At 39.3% G+C, this 24,550-nt stretch overlaps 1 protein-coding gene across 1 annotated transcript; it reads left to right on the top strand.

Annotated features, from left to right (window-relative positions):
• Positions 1-506: 506 nt before the first annotated feature.
• On the top strand, positions 507-23,611 carry LOC143155782 (uncharacterized). The gene is made up of 18 exons (XM_076328752.1): positions 507-538; positions 1,057-1,154; positions 4,441-4,627; positions 5,077-5,484; positions 6,260-6,312; positions 7,035-7,171; positions 7,861-7,996; positions 10,340-10,381; positions 11,125-11,155; positions 12,767-12,817; positions 13,626-13,735; positions 14,813-14,999; positions 15,935-16,390; positions 17,967-18,013; positions 18,899-19,020; positions 19,936-20,056; positions 22,076-22,106; positions 22,500-23,611. The coding sequence occupies exons 1-18, from the start codon at positions 529-531 to the stop codon at positions 22,538-22,540; spliced, it is 2,268 nt and encodes a 755-aa protein (XP_076184867.1). The 5' UTR covers positions 507-528; the 3' UTR covers positions 22,541-23,611.
• Positions 23,612-24,550: the final 939 nt, after the last annotated feature.

The following is a 24,550-nucleotide window of genomic DNA, read 5'->3' as shown; positions in this document are numbered from 1 at the left end:
AATCATTCTGTTATGTCACATTGGGGATAAACATGATGGAAGAAAATCAGGTTTTGGTGGAAAATAATGAAAGAAGAAAAAAAAGTCTATTAAGCATCAGTGAGCTAATCCTAAAGTGATGAGGTATCTATCAACGGGAAATACTTAATGCTTGCACTAACGGTGTTTTATAAGAAAAGGTGCTGTGAAGTACTTTGTCATTGGACTGGTAGTGCATACTTAACAGGGATGGTATAAATTGTTTTTGTTTTTCTGAAAATTTATTGTGCTGGCAAAAAGAAAGGGAATCGGCAATATGAGATACCAGATTTTCATTTACGTTTTGTTTGCATTTATGTGGGGTGAAGGGTGCTTATTTTTTAAAACATGAATAAACGCAACTAAGTTACATGTTCATATATGCATATATATATACACACACACACGTGCATGTACACTCTCCTTACTACAGTGCTGTGCTTCAAAAGTAGGTTAAAAGGACGACTTTTTTTTTTCCCTCAGAAGAGGAGACCTTCTGGAGCTGAGGACATGGAGGATGGTTTGTATCTCTTTGCTCTGGTTAATCATCTCAATATAGTCAACTGAAACGGGCACATCTCTTCAGCTTCAGGAAATAATTCAAAAACAAGACATCACAACTGAAGTTTGACTACTTCTTTGTAGATAGAATGAGCTGCAGGAGTTTAACCACAGCACAGAGCTTTTCTTTGAGTATTAGTTTCTGTGGGGTTTATTAGATTTGTTATTTGCATGGTGGTAATGCTTTATGGCTGTTAACCAGCTCAGTGTTGCTTAACGATAAGCGGTGTGCTCCTTTGGCAACACCAGCACAAACCTTTCTCTGTCTCACTCTAGTGTATTTTCTGACAGTTAATCTGTATGTGCGGTATACAAACAAATATATGTCTTCTATATTTCTATGTTTTCCATTACCCAAATACTCTGCCTTCATTCCCCGTATTACCAAAAGTGCAGCAATCAACAGTGTGTTTTCTGTAGCATGAACCTATTTGAATTTGCCTACTAATTATGACCTCTTTATTTTGACCTGTTCAGAGAGTCATCCATGCATACGCTTAGAAAAGAAAGATTTGTATATGTTTCTAGCTCGTCTTATGGAGGAGTCTCCCGAGTGTCATGCCCCATCTGACCAGGTATGTAAACAGGCTATCGTTGCTAGGAAATATTTTTGCTGCTTATTTTACTGAGAATTATCCTTTAAAATATCTAATGACATCCACCAAAGAAAACATTTATAACATAAACCTCTGTTGTGTGATTGCCGCTTTTGTGGTGGAGTGAATCTGATGAGTTAGGTGGTCCATTCTAGTCTTGTGTTTTAAAAGTTGCTGGTAATAATCAATGCTGTTAAGTTTTTCACTGTAATCTGATAAAATTACATAAAGATACTGGATTCCTAAGTATCGATTAATACCAGTTTTTTCATTTCCCATCACTATGTCATATCGCTGAGGCATACCGACGTGCCCTAGTTGTTAATGAACCCCGTAATGGAACGGGAGGAGATTGCCAGGGAAAAGTGGCACTGTCTTGTGTTTGCTTTCCCTACTTGAAAGATGGGGATAAAATGATGTTCGGTTGTCTGCGTGTAGGGATATTGTGAAGATTATTTTGTGTTTACCTGTGATTTAAAATAATAAATCATTTTGTGAGACAGTTGTTGGCCTCCCTCTGTCTTCCCTGTGGGTGGGTACTGAACCAGATTCAGTTTCTGTTCCCGATGATCCTGGTGATGCACATAGTTTCAGTCATTTAGCCAGAGCCGTCATTGCTTTTGGGAACGGCACAAAGCAGGTGAAACACCCAGGTAAAAGAATCTTCATATATTCAGACTGACAGCCTTGTCAATAGCTAGAATGGTACTAGGCAGCATGGATAGCGGTAGCGTGTTTCCTCCTTGGAGTCGTTATTAACTCGAGGAGTGCAATTCTTCACGTGAATGTCTCTGAAGACATTTTAATACTTTGTCCATTTATATTATGAGAATAGAGCATATCACAGGCTTGCTACTGCAAGCCCAGCATGCAACTCTGCCTTTTGTGTGCCAGACTTTTTCAGTGTTGTGAGTCTTCCTCAGATGCATCTCAGCAGAGCTCTAGTCAGTGAACTCATTCACGTAAGGAACAGTTTAGGGACAACATTCGGTAGGCGAGAGAAAACAGAAACCTTTCTCTGCGCTAAGCGCGGCTGTAGCAGCAGTAGCATGTTAAGCAGAGCTCCTTAGTCCTTTCCTCACAGGACGAGAGTGACAGACTTTGCAGTTCGGGCTTGGACGGTGCTTTAACGATAGCTGAGTCGGTCCCAGACACTGGAAGGGCCATTGTGCTTTTCCGAAAGAAGTAACTGAAACTCCCATTTTATCACTTGTTTATGTTCTCATTTCCACAGTTAAACTACATCCTAGCTTAATTTTAGTTGTGAATATGAAAATATTAAATATTTTATTTTCAAATCCACACACTGTTTTGCTTGTGTAGAAAGCTTTTCCTACACCAGGTTATCTGAGAATGGTTTATAAAACTATAGATTAAATACTACACAGTGATCAAGTTAGCAGGTAACAGTAACAGTGATGGTTATACTTTTAAAAACTTTAAGAACTACTTCTTAAATATTACTGAATTTATAAACAGTTGATCTGATACGGGATCTAACAATAACAAACAGCTTTGAATGTGAAACAGTGGAATCATAGAAATGGGCGGAAATAATCTAATCCATTTTCTTGGAGAGAAACAGGATTAAGTCTAATTACACCAGCCTTATCAGACACTTGTCTAACCTGATCTTCAAACCATTTTATAGGAGCGATTTTTCAACCTTCTTATGTCAAGCTTCAGTCTTTCTCCTAGATTTTTGTTGTTTTGTTTTTTTTTTTTAAACCTCTTAATCCTTTTCTAGATTCTCCAGTGTGCTTGCATTTTTCTTAGAGTAGGACGAAAACCTGATGTGACACTCCTTCAGACTGAGTAACTGCATCTGTGCAAGTCCTGTAAACATCTATCATACGTGGAGGTCAATAGTAACGTTGTGTTATTGGTCTGTTGAACTGTAGTTCACAATAGTCTCCTGACTCTTTTGTGGCTAGCAGACGTTTCTATGTTGTATTTCCTTATTCAGTTTCTGTTTCCAAAGGAGGATCTTCCTTTGCTTGGTTTTGATTTCACTTGTTGCTCTGCAGCCTTTTCTGTATTCTTGTTTGCTCTCCTTTCCTGTTGTGTAATGTAACCATGCCTCCTTTGATTTTCTTCCTGCAATTTTATATACACCCTTTTCTGTCATTAGCAAAAGCTCCTTGAATGCATCAGATGATTGCTTAAAGGATTATAAAAAAAAAAGGGCACTTCGTCCTTTTACCTTTTGGTCAGATGGTCAGTAATAGATCTCTGTTGATATCACTGATACTACTTTCTTCACTCTTGCTTTGCTTAATGCTATTATTTATTTGAGAAATTTACAGAAATACATGTTTAGAGTCTTTTTGAAAGATGTTAGTGAATCCCAAAGCTGCTGTTCTTTTCTGAAAAACGGCACAAGGTATTCAGTTCCCATGCAGACATCCATCAGGGCAGGCGGAGTGGTCCTGTGTTCAGTGAAACATTCCCCGTAGGTGTTACTGGACTTCAGAACAGTTGAATCTGTAGATGATCACCTGGAATAGATTATTCCAACTACTTCTGTGACAGAGAAGACAAAAACTGTTATCTAAGTAAGAACTGAATAAGCTGATCTAATTTTGAAGTTGGCCCTGCTTTGAGCAGGGAGGTGGATTAGATAACCTCCAGGTTTCCATTTCAAATCTAAGTTACTCCGCGATTCTAATTTGTTACTGTGTAGTGCATCTACTAGCCTTGTAGGGGGCTGTATCCAGCGACAGCATAATTTACTTTTTGCACTACTGTAGCAACAGTGGGCATTAGAATACCTGCCATTACGTGAATGTACAGAAGATTTAAAGAACCTGAACACTCATTATTAACTTTTATACCGTTGTCTTTTTTTTTCCCTACCACAGCTAATATAGTGTTTATAAAGAACCCATCTCTCTCTATATACATATGTGTGTATATATACATTCTTGGAGAAATTTGGCTAAAAGAAACAAATACTTCTGAGAGTGTTTTAGAAATCTATAGTTTGGTCTTTCCGATTGATTCCAATTTTGGTTTCATGTGCCTCTTAATTGGAGCAGCACTGGATTTCTTGAGAACTAATGCACAGAAAAAAATCAATTCATACTAAATTTACATTAACTTTTCATAAAGAGAAGTGGTGATCTAAAGATTGTGGGACTAAAGAGCAGTTGTATGTAATACAATGTGGCAAAACCTATAGTGTATTTTTCAATCTGTATAAAGCATGCATGCTTGTAAATTCAAATCTGCTGTGAAAAATAAGCTTTCTTTTTTTTCTCTTCAGTTCAATAAGACTGGGATTGTAATATGTGAATCGGACAAAGTACACAAAATCGTAGCTATGAGTTTCTCCACATCTGGGTTGCATGCTGTGCAGCAAATCATTCGATGTCTTCCCTCTTCTTTGCGTAACTCCACTGTGTTTTTGTCCAGGAAACCATGCACAACTTGTACCACATTCCTCATTCAAGGTATGTAATACATTTTTAATCAATCTGTGTTAACTGCAGTTCTACCTGAATAAGAAGTTCATAAATGACCCCACTAAGCATCATGTCTAGAAAAATGCTGTACGTGGCTCAGTCAAATAAATCCCTTCTTAGTCAAGTAATCCTTTTTTGTGCAGATAGTCTCTTAGAAATAAGTGAGACTGCTTGCTTGGGAAAGGATTGGCAAACCGTGGGAGGTCATTTATGACAGTGAAGTACCAGTTGTTGCAATAGTTCTATATTCGATTCAGATCCCATTGCAACGGGAGTGGTTTAAGCTCTGTGGGTAACTATATAGGCTTTGGACTCTAGTCTGTCCACAGAATTGCAATGCAACAGAAAATTGGCCAACTGTTTTAAACAAAAAATGTGAACTGAATGTCCCACCCAACTGTATAGCACTTTAAGTGACTTTCAGCATTTGTCTCTAGGTTCAGTTTCTTCAGTCTATTACTGGCCAGTGGCTCCTGAAAAAAAGGGAGATGATTCGGTGGTTAAGGAAGATGTTCAACAAGCTGACCATATGTTTCTTAGAAGTCATATAAGTAGCAGTGTGCTCTTACCCATAACAAGCTTTGAAACTGTGAAAATGATTGCAAAAAAAATACTATGCAGAAGACAGCCGAACAGAAATTCTGAGTTTCTCCATTATCAACCTGAAAAAATTGATTATTCACTGTTTAACATACATATCTGCAAAGATACTTGTGTGAAGCGGATGGAAAATGCTTTACGTTGCTATAATTTTTTACTGGAATGTTCCCAACTTGAGAAAAAACCTGAGGAAGATGTTCATCGACATGCTTTGCAGCTTTGTTATTTTTTAGCAGCAAGATCTAGTAAGTTACGATGAGAGTGTGTAAAGAATAGTAACCAAATATAAAGAATGTATTCCTGTATGTTTATTTTTTATTATTGTTGTTGATTCATTCAGCTGCAGCAAAGAGTAAATATTTCACAACATATGTGGATATCAGAGAAATTGGCATGCTTTCCTGGCATAACTGCTAAAATATTTTTCATTAACGTATTTACTACACTAATGTTGAATATTATTGTTTATAATGTTTGTTGCAATACTGAAGTTAAACCTAAAGCAGAATATGGAAACACATATTATAGAAATATAGAAAATAATATTTTATCACTTAATCCATTTTGGGGGGAGGAAACAATATTTTTATATATATATGTGTATAAATTTAAACATTCTCAGTATATTGTTGATGTACCTAGGTGGGCTTATAGCAAATCTCATCAATGGAAGATCTTATAACCTTTTATATTCTGTTATTAGGATTTTGTGTCAAGTTAATACTCTGCAATTACTAATCAAAGAGTAAGTGTACCTTGAGTTAGATTTTAAGTTGTTGCGTTCTTCTGAAATCTGACATTTGTTGTACTTGATAGTAGCTCTGCCTCATTGTGTTGCTGTGTATGGGTGTCTGTCTAGAATTGGGTAATGTGTATACACGGGTGGATTCTTTCAACATGTAAGTAGTCACTTACGGCTTCCATTTCTATATCATTCAAGCAATACATGTTAATCTGTAAAATACATTTTTAAGTATGAAAAAAGTATGGTGACATGAAAATCTTTCTCTCTTCTAAAAGGTGATCCCCACCGAGGTGTGGGATGTGTTCTCTACAGTCAGGATGGATATTTTGTAAGTAGATTGAATTCTCCAACACTTGTAAAATTTCTATTCAGTGCTCCAAGGGGTGCAGTTTATTTGACCCAATGTAGACATGTGCAGTGTAGATGCCTGCTTCTGAGCTATTGTCCCTGGCTCCCCTTTATAGTCGGTGGAGAGCTAGAGTGTCATTCATCCTAATTCAGAGTCTGGAATAGGCCAGGTGGACCTGGTTTTCTCCCTCGAATATAAAGGGAGTCTAGGGTGACTAGTTCAGGTGTAGACATGTAAAGAAGTTAAAGGAGATGAATTTCCCTCATGAACACATTCTCCCATAATAAATATGCTAATAGTAATGATAATGTTTTATCATTTAACTTTACAAAAATAATCCCTGAGGCCCACTAAAAAGGAGAATCCTAAGTTTCTTGCAAAGGTAGAGAGACAAAAAGATGGTGATGAAATTCATCGATGGAGAACAATGACCTCACTGGATGCAAAAGCAAAATTAGCTCTTGACTGTGTTAAAAGGGATAACATGATGGGGTGATAAGATGCTCGTGGCAAACTGTTAAAGCTGATTAAAAATCTGATATAAATAACCATAAAAACTCAGAAGTTGTATGTATCTAGAAATACATAGACAGCATATATGTAGTATTTGAGGCTGTATTAGTATATGGTTCAAATGTTGCTGATGTTTGGAAGGATCCATTAGATTCTGATTATTTTATTTCATTTGTTTTGTTTGGCAGTTTGGGGCAGGTTATAATGGATACCCCATCGGCATATTGTATGCAAACTTGCCCTTGGCGGGGAGAAAACAACAGACGGCTGGATTTGCAAAACGGGAAGTTGTCGTCCATGCTGAAGCAAATGTGCTCCTATACAGGTTATTGTTACAAATCTAGTAATGGAGTGACTTCACAGGCATTCTTTATGACAATAGATGTGAATAGTGTGTAGTGTGAACAAGTCAGTGACTAACCATGGATTTTCTCTTTGATTTTTCCATCTGTTCTTCACCCGTTAATCCAGTTTCAAAGATTTAACATTTCACAGCTCTGAGCTTACGATCAACATTTTAATGTGTGCGTTTCCTCTCCTCCACCCCCAGAAAGGTGTGGTACCACCTTGTATTCCCACACTGCCAAAATAATCACCTGATCTCGTTGTGATGAAGATCTAAACAGTTTTTGAAAGACACAGTCTGCAGCATTCTGCCTGGCAGTCTTTTTTAGTGGTCCTTAGGCTAGCAAGAGTAGAGTCAAGTCAGCCAGATCCCTTAAGACTCTAGCTGTCAATAATTGGAGAATCATTGGTCTGTAAAACTGTATGGCTCAGAATAGTAGCACTTTTATATACACAGAAGTAGAGGAAGCAACAAAGATCAGATATTTGAAGGGAAAATCAAGATGCAATAGGAAGCTTGGAGGAGGAGATAGGGAGTAATCTAATTGGAAATAATAGTCTTCAATGAAAATACTAAATTTATTTTAGAGAAATGCAAACATTATGTTTAGTTTTAGCTTTGCAGAAAATGAATTAATTGTGCAATAAATAAATACATATATTTTTCAGATCAAAGCCCAAAATAGAAGAGAGTGATGTTCTTTACTGCACCAAACCTCCCTGTTGTGACTGTCGGAACCTTTTGAAGAATGTGAAAGTCAAGACAATTCATTGTGTAAAAGAATCGTTCAAACAATGTGAAGAAGTATGCTTATGTAATATTATTTATTTATTGTCATAATTATATGTTTGGGGGCAGGGGGGGCAGTTTATTTATAGTTGACGTGCAGACAAACACATCACTTCTTACCCTTCTGTAGAGGAAAGGAACTATAGCAGATCATCACCTACGAGATGCTTCATTCTTTTTACTCATATACAGCTGACATTTTATGGCTTGCTTTCTGCCTTGGAAATCTTTACACTCAGATACTTCTAAAGTCAGGAAAGGAAGATTTTAGGATCTTGCACTGGGAAAGTCCGGCCTCCTGTTTAGCTATATCTATATGGCAGAGCTCTGGAGTGCTCCCTGATTTTGCATCTGAATGCTTATTCTGGCTGTGCCTGAACTCTTACGATGGTGAGACCTGGATATGTATCTTGGTTGCTATATGCAGGAAACCTGGGCATAAATACTGAGGGGAGCTGTGGCATGCTTCATTAAGACCCCCAATATGAAGGAGTACCTCTGTCCTGCATTGCACACACTCAACTTTTAATCCCTCAGGGTAAATGCAACTGTCTTCTTTCTTCTCGCATTCTCATATTTGAAGTGTCTGATGAGTTTGGCTTCACTGTTAACAGGCCTGTGCCAAATAAGGTATTTTTGGCTCCATCACAAGATATAGCCCTCTGTTTAGTGGAAAGAACAAGTCTTTTCTGAGTTTGCAAAGGAGTATTACACCTTTCAGGGAAGTCCCTTAATTACTTAACAGGATTTACTTCGATGTAATTTAAGTCAAGTAATTTGTGTACGGCTTTGGAAAAATCTTTCTGAAGGAAAAGGTCTCAGTCTTGGTTCAGGCCCAAGTATCCACTTAATGTCCATGTTCTAGATTAAATTCTACCCCATAAAGACAAACATGGCCAAGGTATTCAAAGTCTTCTTTGCCTTGCTTTTTACTGCCAAGATTTGCCCTCAGGAATCCCATGTCCTGAGACCAGTGGAAAGATGTGGAGCAATGAAGATTCACCCTCAGTGGAGTAGAATCTGGTTATGGAATATTTAAAGAAGTTGGATGTACACAAGACCATGGGACCTGTCAAGAAGGCGACTGGGAGTAGTTAGCATGGATTTATGAAGGGGTAAACATGCCTGACTAACCTGACAGCCTTTTATGATGAGATGACCAGCTTGGTGGATGAGTAGAGAGCAGTGGGTGTTTTTCATCTTGACTTTGACAAGACTTGCAACACTATCTCCCACAGCATCCTCATAGACAAACTGATAAAGTGTGGACTAGATAAGTGGACAGTGAGGTGGATTGATGACTATCTGAACTGCCAGACTCAGAGGGTTGTGATCAGCAGCACAAAGTCCAGCTGGAGGCCAGTCCCTAGTGGTGTACCCCTGCGGTGGATAGTGGGACCAAAATTGTTTAATATTGTCATTAATGACCTGGATGATGAGTGCCCCCTCGGGAAGTATGTAGGTGATCCAAAACTGAGAGGAGTGGTTGATACACCAGATGGTTGATTCAGAGGGACCTTGACAGGTTGGAGAAATGGCAAAACAGGAATCTAATGAAGTTCAACAAAGGGAAGTGCAAAGCCTGTGTACCTGGGGAGGAACAGTCCCATGCCCCAGTACAGGCTGGGGCTGACTGACTGGAAAGCAGCTTTGCAGAAAATGACCTGGAAGCCCTGGTGGGTGAGTTGACTAGGATGTAGTAACGCGCCCTAGAGGCAAAGGCCAACAGCCTCTTGGGCTGTGTTAGGCAGGGCATTGCCAGCAGGTTGAGAGAGGTGATCCTTCTGCTCAGCACTGGTGAGGCCGTGGTTGGAACATTGTGTCCAGTTCTGTCCTCCCCAGTACAAGAGAGAGATGGACATATGAGAGCGAGTCCTGCTGAAGGCCATGAAGATGATTAGGCGATGGGAGCATTTCTCATATGAGGAGAGGCTGAGAGAGCTGGGACTGATCAGCATGGAGAAGAGAAAGCTGAGGTGGGATCTCATCCATATGTATAAATACCTGATGGGAGGGACTAAGGAAGACAGAGCCAGACTCTTCTCAGTGGTGCCCAGTGATGGGACAAGAGGCAATGGGCACAATTTGAAATACAGGAAATTCCACTAAAACCTAAGAAAAAGCCTTTTTGCTCTGAGGGTGACAGGCACTGGAACAGGTTGCCCAGAGAGACTGAGGAGCCCCCATCCATGGAGATACTAAAAATCTGAGTGGACACAGCCCCAAGAGATCTGCTTTAGTTCACCCTGCCTTGAGCAGGGGATTTGGACTGGAGACCTCCAGAGGTGGCTCCCAACCTCAGTGATTCTGCGAGTGCCTGGTTTATTTGTTTGCTTTTATGTTTCTTTTTTCTTTTAGGGTCATCTAGATGATTTAAAGAAAAACTTTGACTACCATGAGGTAGGTTTGCATATTGAAGATTAGACTCAGGGTTGTATTACTAAAAAGTGTTTTTGAACATTTATGTAATAAAAGCATAGAATAGTTTGCTTTGGTATGTGTCATCCTTCTGGTTTGCTTTGTTTATTTGGTTTTTTTTCTGTTGTTTTTAAGAAGCACATTTTCATTAGATGGAAAATTCATTAAAATACGTTGAGTGTTCATGAACCATTTGATGATATTGAAATATGTATTCACCTGAATACACACATCAGAGCTTTTCAGTCATTATTTTGAACTCCATCGGTAGTTTTGGGAGCCAGTCATTCCCCGATGTCATAAAAAATAATTCAGCAGGTAGAAGGCATGTCAGAATTGGAAGCAGATGATGTAGAAAAGTATTGCTTCACTTTTCAAGATCCATCAGATACATCTGATGGAGGTAAAGCAGTCTGAGCTGGGAAAAGAGGGAACTGGGACATACAAGACTACTGATGAACTGGATGAATGCTTAGAGGAGAGTAGGCTATGTAATTGGCTTTTATCTTCCTCTATAGAACAAGAGCTTTAGAACTGGAATAGACAAGAATGACTTTGAGGACCCACGTTTGTCCAGTGGTCCAAGAAATTCTCATGATAGATTGATTAATACCTGTTAGATATAATGGCAGATTTGAGCAGACAAATTGTGGAAAGTACTAAATAAATGTTCCCTTATGCTTTAAATAAATTTATTGAGTTTTTGTTTGGTTGGTTTTTTCCAGTGGGAACAGTGCGAAACTCAACTTACGGCAGGTATGGTTAAGATTAATTTCTTTGTCCTTTGGTACTGTTCCATTTGGTTTCTTTTGGTATTACTTGGTGTTTAAACTTAGAAGCACAGTGTGTTACTAAGTATTTTTCTTTAAAGCCCTTTTTGCAGCATGTAATAAATACAACAAAATCTGGTTATAAATTGCGTCTAATTACTGTAAGTTTAATTGAGTTTCCCTTAAATTAGTTCCGCTCATTCCAACCTTCCTTTGGAACTATGCATTATAAATATCTGTACCCTTCAGATTCCGCTTCTGCCACAATGCAGAAGACAGAATTATACAGAAATGTTGCCTTTGAGGTCTGTAAGTAGCCAGACCCCGTAACTGGTTACAGTTGAAAAGACAGAGGAATAACATAGCAAGTTTCTGGGGTTAATGGTTTCTGCTCTCTCTCTTAGTCATTAATTTTTCCTTTTGCCCAAGTGACTAATCAGCATCCTTCATGACAGTTTTCTTATTTCAAGCCTTTTCTGTGAGTTTCTTCTAGCCTTAAATGGATGTATCCAAATCCTTGAAGGTACTGGGCTTGAGTCTTCTCCCCATGCCACTGGCTTTATGCTGTCCTGAGTTATGCCAGTTAGGGAGTCAGGTCTCCTACCACAGAATAATGTCATTAATACTGAAATTTTCTTAAATAACTTATAATTTTATTTAGACTAGACAACCAGTAAAAATTAACAGAAGTTTTTAAGAACACTGCACAACATTTTGAGAATACACAAAATCTTGTATACTTCTTACTTGGTTAAAGCAAAAACAAACTTAGAACTGAATTAAAATTTTGAAGTGTTAATGATTTATAAGCTGAAGCATCATTGCCCTTACTGAGGGAGAATAAGGATTTGAGATCCAATCACAAATTGGAACAAAACTGAAATTAGAAACTCCAAAAAAGTTGCTGACCACATCTTCATAGAGTGTGAAGATACAATGGACAAGTGAGTTGGGGAAAACTACATAACTGAAGAGGAGTAAGGGATAGATTATTTTAAAATCGAGGAGAGCAGTATATATTTGCAGTAGAATGAAATCAAACTGATGGGAAGAGTGAGAACCGGGATGATGATGTTCACATAAGGAGGATGACAGGATGGCAGAAATGAACAAGCAGAGACTCAGTATCAAAGACAAGAAGAGGCAGTCCTGAGTGTGAAAGCAAAGGGAGAGAGGAGACAGTGTAGGTATTCGCCATTCTGTACAGGAGGAAAGCATTATGGATTTGTAGGTTAAAAAGGTAGAATTCAAACTTAAAAAAACACCCCAACAACAAAAACCCAACCCCCTTGTCCCCACCACCATTGGTGAGCCATATTTATTTCCACGTGGGATTCAGTTAACTGTTTTGTATCTGGGCAATTCCCATTCATTTTAATATAGTTTCTTTCTGAACAAAGTATCAGAGCCTGGACTTCGATGTCCTGACTGTCAAACATTGTCCTAAACCAGTTGTGGCTTCTGAGACGCCCAACTCACAGTGGATAGTCTGTCAGCATTGATAATGAGAGGAGGAGGGCTGATACACTGCTACGCTTCATGTAATCTCTTTTTATGTGATATTCCTAATCAGACCTTTTTCTTTTCTGTCTTCCAGTATCCAGTGATTCAAAAGACAATGGAGGAGCAGAAGGAAGGAATGATGAAGGCAAAGTGAAATAAATTTAGTAAACTTTTCACTAGTCATCATAGTTTTTGGTTTCCCTAATTTCATTTCCTTAAACAGGGTTGAATAAATGTAGTTGTCCTGAAAGCAGTGAGCTGGATATTAGACAGTACAGAGAGCTGATACACAAACTTCTGACGTATCTCTCTGGCAGCATATTTGTCTTCATTTTAATTTTACTTTAAGTAAAAGTAATTGTATGAATTTTTTTTCAGTCTTACCTAATGTTATTGAAATCTTAGCAGAAAATATAACATGAAAGGGAAGGTTTTGTACTATGATAGTTGAAAGATATATATTTTGAAGAAGAGTATGACATAGGGGAATAGAGTTGGCCATTCCAGATATTGGATATTCACATACTATTTCTTCCCTCTTGAAGTCAATAGAAATCATTCCCTATGCCAGCAGAAAGGAGTAGATAGCAGAAAAAAAGAGATCCAGGATACCTCTGCACTCTGTCAAGCAAAAGCTCCTGGGACAACCATTACCGTTTGCCTCAGAGGACTGGCAGGCGTAAATGGATGTGCTGATGGGTAAAGTGCAAAGATAAGGCTCTTCGCAGAGTAACTGGCCAGTCGAGCTCTGATACATTATTAAGAAACAGTTATTTAGTTCAACATACACAGAAATTATAACCTGTTCCCCCAAGTTTTCATCTAGGACTGGAGAGCTAGATGATTATCCTTTCTATCTCATTACCAGTAATTATTTGCTAATTTTAGGTCATTACCTACTTTTTTCTCCAAGACTGTTTTGATTAACTTTTCTTTCCATTGTTTCTTTCTAGGTCCTCCTGTTCCTCACCTGAAGAAAGAAGACTTGTGCATCTTCTTAGCATTACATATGGAAAATTCACCAAGTGAATCACAGACACGCCCAAGTGAATCACAGACACTCGTGAGTTAAGTCAACTGAAGCATATTCATTGTTATCAAGGCTAAAAAAGCCATAGTGTACAATAGGATCTTGATTCAAAAATTACTGACTTGGTGGTGTGGGCAAAATGATCTTAATTTTGGGGAATTTTTACTTAATTCAATTTATTGCCAATAAATACAAACTTCTGTTTGCTGAATTGGATATGGAGGAAAGAAAGAAAACATAAGGAGTTAAACATCCTCTATCTATTTTTTCCAGGTTCAGCTTAAGCCAAACACCTATCCTCCCACCTTCCTAGTCTCAGCTTCCCTTGTCTTTACCTTAGGTGACTCTCAGTCTGTCCCAATTCCTTCAGTGAGGCGATGGGTGGTGCAGGAGGTTGGGGCTGTGTGCATGATGGTTTTTCTGCAGGTCCTCTGTGCTTTTTCCCAGTTTTCCTCTGCTCCTCCGTGCTTCCTACTGGCCCTGTCCTGGCATGAGTTGTCTGCTGGCTGTGGTCCCTCAGGAGTGTCCCTGCCCCAGCGTGGGTCGCTTGTGAGCCACAGTCCCGCAGTTGGGATCTTGATCTGTTGTATGCTGAGACTCTAATAATTTTTGATGAATCAAAGCTGTTTGAGTTTTTGAAGCTACATAGATGTCTGGTGGCTCCTACTGTGAGTATTCTTTGAGTAGCGTTGGCGTTTGTTTGAAACTACACCTTGTCACTCCTTTCTCCTGTTTTGGAAAGTCTGCTAGACCAGCTATTGGGATATTCATTTCCCTACTTTTTCTGTGATTTTACAGACTTACAGACTTTCCAAAGGTCTACCTCTTACCCCTTTCTGGGCTCCACTCAAAGTACTTGTGCTGTTGATCTAGAATACAACAATTGAGTTATGTGCTGTAGACACACCAGAACTGACTGAAAATCCACAGGAATCATCATGTTTCTAAACTGCTTGATCCCTACCCTTTTGCAACAAATGCCATTCTTTTTGTGTGGGATCCTTTGGTTGCTATTACTTTATATACACGTAATCTGGATGGACTGTCATTCACTGAATGGTTATGCATTCATTTGTATATGTGTACATTTATTTGTGTATGTGTATGCAGTATTGCAAAACTGGAATCGTCATCTGTGAAGCGAGCAAGCCAAAAAGGATTATTGCCCTGGGCTGCTCAACAGAGGAACTTCATGCTGTGCCAAAAGTGCTGTTAAGGTTTCCTAATGCACTGAAAGGCTGTGAAGTTTACATGTCTCGGATGCCTTGCAATAGTTGTGCAAAATTTCTGGTTCAAGGTCAGTATCAGAACTGAAATATCTCCTAAGACTAAGATTGCACATGTGGCATACTCACAGGCTGGTAAACTAGTCATGCCAGCCATTTCTCTTCCTCTTTATTTTCTTCCATTTTGCTCTCTGCATTTTTCCTCAGTTAGTTCTATATGAATCATTCAGATCGCTGTCAGAAGCTGATGTAGCTAAATATCTTATACAATAGGTAGCTTTGATTATTACAGAATATTAAGATGTGATTCATAATGTCATTGTACAAATTGTTGGTATTTACTAACACATGAATCATGAAGAGTGTAAGTCATTAAATGAAAAAGGAGCCACCAGAGCTTGTAGAGATGTTTGTTAAATGAGAAGAAAAAATGAAAGGAGTGGTCCCAAGGGATGTGGAAATCCTGAAAAAATAACGCATAGATAATTGACCTGATAAAATAAACAAAAAGAAAACAGCCATTCCCATTTAAGTCATTTATCAGATGAGGAATGTACCTCAGGTATTAGTATTCAGGATAACAAGGGAAGTAGGTAGATTTTTTGCAGACAAGTTAATCTGTAGTACTTCACAAATGATAACGCACTACGTATATGTTGAATTTTCTGGTTTTTTTAGATGCCTAATTGGTATACATATTTTTCCTCTACAATAACTTCAATAACTTCCTGTATCTTTTTAAAATAATCTCCTTGTTTTGGAAATTTTTACCATAGAGACAAAAGTTTAACCACCTGGAAAAAAACAATTGTATGTAAAGTTTCCCTTTTGACTATGAAAATAATGTGTTAATAAAAAAAAATTTAGTATTATTTTACTAATGTGGGGAAAAGCTGCAGCTTGCTTAAGTATATTCTATATCACTTTACGTTTATTAATGGGAAAAATGACCACTAGTATATTTCATATTTAATATTAATCTTGCATATATATTTTCTTTATTCAGCACAAGTCTCACAAGTGTATTACTGGCCAAATTTGGAAATTAAAATGGCAGAAGACAGATCAAGGCATGATCTGATACAACATACTAATGCCATCTTTACAGAAAGCTATGTTGTTGCAGCGGTATATGTACCAACAATAGACAATCAAAGAAAGATGCAAATACTTAATTCAAATCAAAGAGCACCTTCTGATGATGATCTAGTCCAAATTACCAGTGTATTTGATGGGAAAATTGGTGCGAATATTTTAAAGTACTTTAACTTGGAACACCTGAAAGAAAACCAACTGGAACAATATAAAGAAAATCTTACTACAGCAAAGAATTGTTTTAAAACCCTGGCAAGTTGCAAAGATGAAGAAATAATAATATTAGAAGAGAAGGAATCTGCTGTAAAGAATAATCCTAAATACACCTATGCGTTACAGCTCTGTGATTTATTAGCATCCAGAAGTGGTAAGTAAATTAATGTTACTAAATTTAGCTCAGTAATTCACACAGTGTAGAAAAATCCTACATAATTGTTAGTTGTATTCCTGGAGATGTAATGTACTGAAAAAATCTTTAATTGATTACATTGCATTCTGTTAGCTAACTCATGAAACTCTGCATATCTAGCCAACTTCAGTATCATGGTGGTATTTCCCGTGTTATAAAATTAATTCGTGTTGCATCATTGTCTTACAAAACATATTCAGGTTATTTGAAGAAGGCTGGTAGCGCAAATGGGGCAAAAATCTCCCTAAGAAAAACCAGAGTGTATCGTTACTACCAAATGGAGGTTTCTTTGCTGAAGGGGGAGTTGCTCCAGTGTGAGCCCCAGGGCCGAGTAAGACCCAAAGAAACACAGTGCAGAGGTATTTAGTGGGGCTCTTTCCGTACCGCTAGCCAAACTGGAGGAAAAGGAGGAATGTGCTTCTCCTATCTTCCTCACCGGGTGGGGATTTCTAACTCCTTAGGCTGATTGCAAGAGGCTCTGGTCGGGGCCAGTTTCTCCATGGAGGTCAGTTCCGACACTGGGTTTTGACGAGCTTTACTATTTTTGCATTAAGGATTTGCAAAACTGAAGAAGCACTGCTACAATAGGTAAAAAGAAAACAAAACTGGACATAATTATCTGTTACTTTCTCATGTTGTCCATTAGTCTGGCTGGTTGGGGTTGGTTACACCGAAGGTATTAGGCTGGTGTTTTTGTTCAGTCGTACCTGTGCAGTTTGAGAATAGGGTTCACTGAGCAGCACGGCAGGCGTTTTCCACTTTATCCCAAATCCCTACTACTATTTCCCAGTGCTTCTCCTACTGTTAGCTAAATGCATTTGGCTTCTTTGTGGAAGAGAAAGCATTGCAGATTTTGACTGCTTTTAATCATCCTAACAGTTGCTCATTGATAACAAAGTGGAGTCTTATGGCTCCCAGCCATATCTTGGGACTCCCCATCAGCATCATGCCTGCGCCAGCTCCCCTGGCTCGCCAGAAGGTGGAAAGTTTCTAGTTTTCCTTTCCCTTTCTCACAAAAGACCATTTTGGGGGGTTGTTTCCTCTTGCGGGGGGAAGAGGGAGGGAGAGATCCTGGGCAATAGATGTCATTGCATGTGCCTGTGCCTTGAAGAAGGTCTAACAGATCTTGCTATTCAGGCAGAGAAAATAGTTTTTAAACCCTTTCTGAGCTGCAACAATAGAAAGCGTGCTAGTCTCAGCAGTGAGGAAGGTCAATGGTGTTGGTACTTCTACACAAGAGCGCTAGATAAGGCAATTGAGATGGATTACAGGAGACAGAGAACTATGCGGACTGGAGGTAAGTGCATTGATTAGCCTAACATCTGGTTAGCCTTCTTGTCAGCGGTTTACCTGCTGCAATATTTTCTGGAGGCAGTCGAGCAAGGAACAGCAACTTCTGTCCCAACAGGTGTGTGCTGCATCTCTCTGGACCAGCAGGCATGAGTAAGAATGTCATACCTTTTGACCAGCAGGTTTGTTGTAATATCATAGTGTATGAATTTATAACTGTGATTATTTGGCTTTTTATCCTCAGACAATAATAATGGAGTGGGGACAGTGATTTACAAGGAAGACAACATTGTAAGTAAAGGTTTATGTGGTCTAGGAAATTGTGCTCTTCTTACAAAAATGTCTAATCATGCTCTATTTTCATATGAAAATAATGCTCGTAAGATTGCTATGTAATAAGTTATCAGGCACGGAAATGTTTAAAAAAGCCCATTTCTGGCATAAGAAATGCACTTTATGTTTACTAGGCTTGTGTTTATGCATGTAAATGAACAAGTTAACTTGCATCATATGGACTCTATTAAAAAATGTTAGTGGAGTTGCAGTAATATAAAACAACTTTTTGTGAAAAAAAGTTTATATTCCCTAACTCTGTCCCAGAACATTAAGATGATGGATTATTTAATATATAGTCAGCAGTTAGAAGAGGTGAAGTCCCATGTATGCTAAACTTTAAAGTAATGGGCTGATGTCCCTGATGACATTGTTACTATTATCATATTGAAATTCCACGCTTATTTTTATTTTGTATGTTTCCAAAATGGACACAGCTAAGAAAATGTAGCTAACATTTTCCAAATCTTTTTGGTGACTTTGTGTTTAGCAGCCTCTTTTGTGTTAATTTCTTCTTCCTAATCAACTTTTCCTGTGATGATTTTTTATAAGCATTGTATTTCATGTTCACAGGAAAATGTATTTCTGGAAACAGACAAATTATCCTTTTGGGGAAAAAAATATTCATGATTTTCTGAAACTTCACATATCATACAATTATATGATTAGGATCCACAATCAATCATTTTGAAATGGAGATCTGCATAAACATTACCAAACAGCATCACATGAGGACTCTCACTGAAGCTGTTAACAGCTTTTAGGGGTTGGATTAGGCTGTAAATAACTAAAGGTCCCAGAACAACATTACCTTTTGTTTCTTTCTATGTTGTTTCTTTCTAGGTTGCCCTGGGCTACAGTGGATATCCAAAAGGGGCAATGAATAGTTTATTTTGCAGGAAGGCAGATGTTGATTTTGACCAACATGCAATTGTATGTGCAGAAGCTAATGCAATTATTATGAGGTAGGAACTCATTAAATATTTTGAAGGAATTAGAAAAAAAAAAGTCTTGGTGTTGGATGCTTCATTAATGAAGAGATAGCTCTCTGACTAATCTACCATGGGAATTTCCAAAGTGTAGAAAGTAGAAGTTATGTTACATAGCATGGAAAGGAATTTAGTCTTAGAAGGCACTGAGTACAATTGTTTTTTAGATATCTGGGTCCATGTGATCTTATACTCTAATACACCCAGCAAACTTACGTGACAGAGTCTCAGAGGTTCCTGCTAGTCCCCTGTCTCTGACCTCATGTGAGCCCAGTTCCCGTGGGCAGTCATGGGCAGGGGTCTTCACATGTGCTGGAGACGGGAGTAGCCGGTAGCAGAGCTATTACTTCTGTGTGGGCTCTGGTATTAGTCATTGGAAATGCAGGGCATCACAGCTGGGTGATCAACTTGAACTGCCTCCTTTGACACACGCAAACTGAGTTTCATGAAGTTTCCTGCCTATGGGAAACTTCTCTGCAGACTGACAGTGCTGTTGCTAATGGTTGTGCACGTGTCCCTGGCTGATGGTCCCTCTTCTGACAACTGCTTAGTGGGCAGTGTGTTGACTGCTCCGCTGTCACCTACTCTCATATTCAGGTGATTATGGTTTGGTGGTGAAATGATTCCTAGCTACGCATTTCATAAACCAGAGTATCTGTCTTTACAGTGCTGTGAGAACACAAAGAGTAGGTAGACCCATTTCCTAAGTTGGCAGGCTCATGGTATATACTGCAAGTATTTGCTTGTCATGGGCTGGAGATCCCTCACTCACCTCCCTTGGCCAGTGATAGAAGAGAAAAAAAGAGAAGAACCCACTCTAGGTTCCAAGAGAAATAATTCCTCCTGCAAACACACCTTGTTTGTAATTGTGACAATATTGTATTTTTTCAGTTCTGAGAGAGACCTGTGTAATGCTGAACTCATCACTACACGTAAACCCTGCCATGACTGTCTGAAACTGATCCGAGCAAAGAATATAGCAAAAGTCATTTGGCCTCTGCGAGACAGAAATGTAGGTGATATTAGAGATGGTTAAAAGCCGTGTGTCATGGTTCAAGGCTTGCTGTTCCTTTATCCCCTCCCTGAGGACATCTTCCTAAAAACCTTGTACTTTCCCTTTGCTGGAGAGGAATTGCTCACTCTTCACCCTTTCAGGCTGGGCCCTCTTCTGCATTGCCAGCTTCCAGCTTGTTTGCACCACCAGAGGTAGGCTGAGTGCCAAGGGAAGGATACTTCTCATGGGGGTATAGATGGTAGAGATGGCTGCTCCCGCTCTGAAGGGGAAGAGGACAGGGATGAAAGGTCTTGTTCACAAGCTATCCTTTGTGTCCTTCAGCAAGTGGGAAAGGTCCTGCCTACCAAGGCACGTAGCCTTTAGATGGAGCTTCATGGGGCCCACCCTGCCCTCCTGCCTCCCAAAATAGGCTCTGCTCTCCTGTCCCCCTACATAGGGACAACGTTAGCTGTGGCAGTTCCTCCCTCTTTGTGAAGCCATGTACTCTTTCTGAACAGCTCGTGCTCTGCTAAAAGCATGTGTATGGCTCCCCAGAAATTCAGGGTCTACATGCTTGCCTGTCTTACAGTCTAAATATCCTAGCAGGAGCAGCTCTTACCTTCGAGACAGTGGTAAGGACTTTATAAACAGTTAAAATCTTTGTCATTCTGTCTGAGAAGTAATGTGTAGAGGTGATAATACAATGGGGAGAACAATAAGAGAAAATACTGTACAAAATGAGAAAAGTTTAGATTATTCACTGTCCAAATAATACTGACAAGAAGAGAATATCTAGTTATTGCGCACTAGAAACCAGAAAAATAGCCATTATCTTGTAAAGGGCCTGGTAATGTTCTCCCATGCACCGCTTTCACACTCAGCTGAAGTTGCTATTCTGTAGCACATTTAACTGTTAGTAAAAGCAATGACTATGGAAAACTCTTACTTGCTGTAGATTCAGGTAGATGCCTAGCTGGAGCGGATGGTTAGATCTCTTTGTGCTGGTGGGGGTCACTGATTTCAGATAATCCTTGCTCTTTCTTCTCTTCGTTCATACTGTCTCTTCCTGAACTAACTTCATAAATTCACTCGAGTTTGCAACAGTATTAGAAACATAGGATGATTCATAAGCGATTACAAGTGTTTCCTGATTCATCACCAAAGCTAAGCTAAGAATAACATTTTTTTGGCAAGTAAAGACATTTTTAATACTTTTTCTTGAGACTGGCTAGATCAGAACAGGATTGGATGTAAAATAGCCAGCATGATACGCATGCCGTTGCAAGGTAAGAAGCCTCTTATGTGCATTGGCCCAAGAACGGTGATGCCAAACAAGTAGTGCAAGGCAGGCAGTGTCACAGCTTGCACTCTTCTGAATTCATAATTTCCTAAAGCTGCAAAATTCTCACTAGCAATACAGGATGCATGGTGGTCCGTGAGCCAAAAAGCATGAGAACTTCTCCACAAGGTGACATTCAACATTAAAACATGGAAATGTATTGCATTTGAGAACTTTCTTTTCCAATAAGAAAGTGATGTTCTGTTTCAGGCAGTCAAACAGAGTTGCTGCAGAAAATCTAAGTGTGAATTTGTTTATATATCACCGGCCATAAGTTGTGTCACAACTTTAGTACTACATTAACACAGCTGTATTTAATAGATAGAGTGCATTGGGACTACTACTGGTTTTCATTCTTGCAAAGAATTATCTGAGTGGATATGTGCATGCAGATCTCTAGAACTGAGACCATACAGTTTTATTGATATGAGAGAGAGTTAGTGAAGTAGAGTATTTCTCCCTTTATCAAAACATAGCTCACTAACACAGATTATTTTTAATGAGCTTGATTTTTAGAGGCTTTTTAGCACACTATTAATGTACACCCTAGATGATTTAGTTTATTAAAAAAAAAGCCTGTCAGATAATATAAAAATAGAAATATGAAATCAGAAAATTGTTTTAAAAAGTCTTTCATACTGTTTAATGGTGTATGTTATACTTTTGTCACTCACTGTGTTGTTTTCTTTTCTTATCAGCAATCCAGAGGATTAACTGAAGATCATTCAGGTAATGATGTCCAAATAAGATAATAGCAAATGTGAAAAGGACAAGTCATATTAATTTTTAGCTACAATTACAACTGGCTCTGAAATATGACCATGTCAGAGGAGGAGTAGAAAAAACTAAACTGAATGAGGTCATGACGTGCTAAACGTGAGACCAAGACATGAGCATTTTGATTATGAGGTGGTGAGGAACCGTCTGTTGGAACAGGGACAGCTCACACCAACTTGGAAGTGGAAAAGATACGATTGCATCAAATTACTTCTTTGAAATCTCTGAGATGCTGCGTCTTGTTAGCATCCCTCCCTTTGCAGTGAACTAGTTAATTCAGTTAGAGAGCTCATTTTTGCCAGTTGTTCCTTATTCATGTCTCCTGTATTTCTGCTTTCATTTCAGAGGGGCCGTCTGTGGCTGCTGCCGATGGTGAACCAGCATAAAGCTCCACAACATCAAGACGAGCTTTAGGATCCAACACCCCCATGCCCCCCAGTATATTCAGTGGTGTTGGGATAATCACCTTGCGATGGCAGCCTCTCTGGTTGTGCCCACTCCCTTCCAGAAGCACACCTCATACTAATCCCCCTGCCACCTCTTTTCTTGTTATTGCTTCTGCTGTGCTCTGCAGGGATTTGCTTCTGTCTGTGGCTTAAGGGTGGGAAAAGCATTTGCTTTTGACGTACCTCTAAGGGGCAGTCATGCCTAACTGTGCGATGTCTGTAGCCATGAAGGCAGTGGTTATTTTCTGCAGTCCTCATTCCTTCTGCAGCTTTTCTTCTCTTGGATTAGTCAGAGTATTTGAATGAGGATTTTTCCTTTTCCTTTATTGCGGTGTTCCAGCCTCCCTCACATTTATTTTATTTCATTTGATCTTCTTTTTAAATATATCTATATTTTTTTTACCTGTCATCTTTTTCAGCTGAAAAATAACTAGTTCCCCATTTCCTTGTCTCTCTCCACCCAGGGGTATTTGGTGCTTTTGTGTCCTTTCCCCTTCCTTCTCCCCTTTTTCTCTGGTGTAATATATTGTTTAATTTTGTTTCTTATTCATGGACCTCTTTATATGTCCTCTAATAGGCGCATACCTGTTTTTAATTGGTCTTTGTGCCATGTTGATCATGATTTAGACTTAAATTTGATCTCTGTCCTTGAAACACCAGACCAATTAATGTGGAATATGCTTTCATATTTTTCCAGGCTAAATCATTTTGCTCTAAATGAGCCAGGGGTTTGCAGGCTATGGTGCTGACAGCTGCTTTCATCCTTGCTTTTAGACGCCCTCAGCTGCAGTTTCAATACTGGGATTTTCTAGGACGACCCCAAACCCAAAATCAACTATGAAAATCCTCTTGATTTTTAAACTATCATTGTGAGAGTGCTATTATCTGTGGCTTGTTAGCTTTCAGCAGTTATTCCTTTTACACAGCCTCTTCAGAATGAGGTCATCAAAGTGTTTTGCATGGGATTAAATTGAAGGTTATGTCACTTGAAAAAAAATAAATTTGCTTGCAGTTTTCAGCATGTGTCCTCTGACTGGTAAGAGCACACCATCACAAACCAAATGGCAAGGCGCATGCCATGATAGTACTCGGTACTCACGTTGGCGTGGATGTTGCTATGACTGGGCATGTATTTGGTTCCCTCACACAAGGTACATGCAAGTCTTGGACAAACCTCTGTTCTTCATTTCACCCTTTCCCTCTGTTATCTGGTATGAAGATATGTGCAGGCTCTGCTTAGTGTGGAAACTGAGAAGGCAGCAGCAGAAAGAGGATTTTCATAGAATCATAGAATCATAGAAAAGGTTGGAAAAGACCTCTAAGATCATCGAGTCCAACCATTGACCCAACACCACCACCCACTAAACCATGTCCCTAAGCGCCTCATCTACGCGTCTTTTAAATACCTCCAGGGATGGGGACTCAACCACTTCCCTGGGCAGCCTGTTCCAATGTTTAACCACTCTTTCAGTAAAGAAATTTTTCCTCACATCCAATCTAAACCTCCCCTGGCGCAACTTGAGGCCATTTCCTCTTGTCCTATCGCTTGTTACTTGGGAGAAGAGACTGACACCCACCTCGCTACAACCTCCTTTCAGGTAGTTGTAGAGAGCGATGAGGTCTCCCCTCAGCCTCCTTTTCTCCAGGCTAAAGAACCCCAGTTCCCTCAGCTGCTCCTCATAAGACTTGTTCTCCAGACCCCTCACCAGCCTTGTTGCCCTTCTCTGGACACGCTCCAGCACCTCAACGTCCTTCTTGTAGTGAGGGGCCCAAAACTGAACACAGTATTCGAGGTGCGGCCTCACCAGGGCCGAGTACAGGGGCACGATCACTTCCCTACTCTTGCTGGCCACACTATTTCTGATACAGGCCAGGATGCCATCGGCCTTCTTGGCCGCCTGGGCACACTGCCGGCTCATGTTCAGCCGGCTGTCAACCAGCACCCCCAGG

Source organism: Aptenodytes patagonicus, chromosome 1, assembly GCF_965638725.1.
Source record: "Aptenodytes patagonicus chromosome 1, bAptPat1.pri.cur, whole genome shotgun sequence".
In the NCBI taxonomy this organism is placed as follows: domain Eukaryota; kingdom Metazoa; phylum Chordata; class Aves; order Sphenisciformes; family Spheniscidae; genus Aptenodytes; species Aptenodytes patagonicus.
Note: the sequence above shows the minus strand (reverse complement) of the source record. Positions and strands in the feature narration are given on the sequence as shown.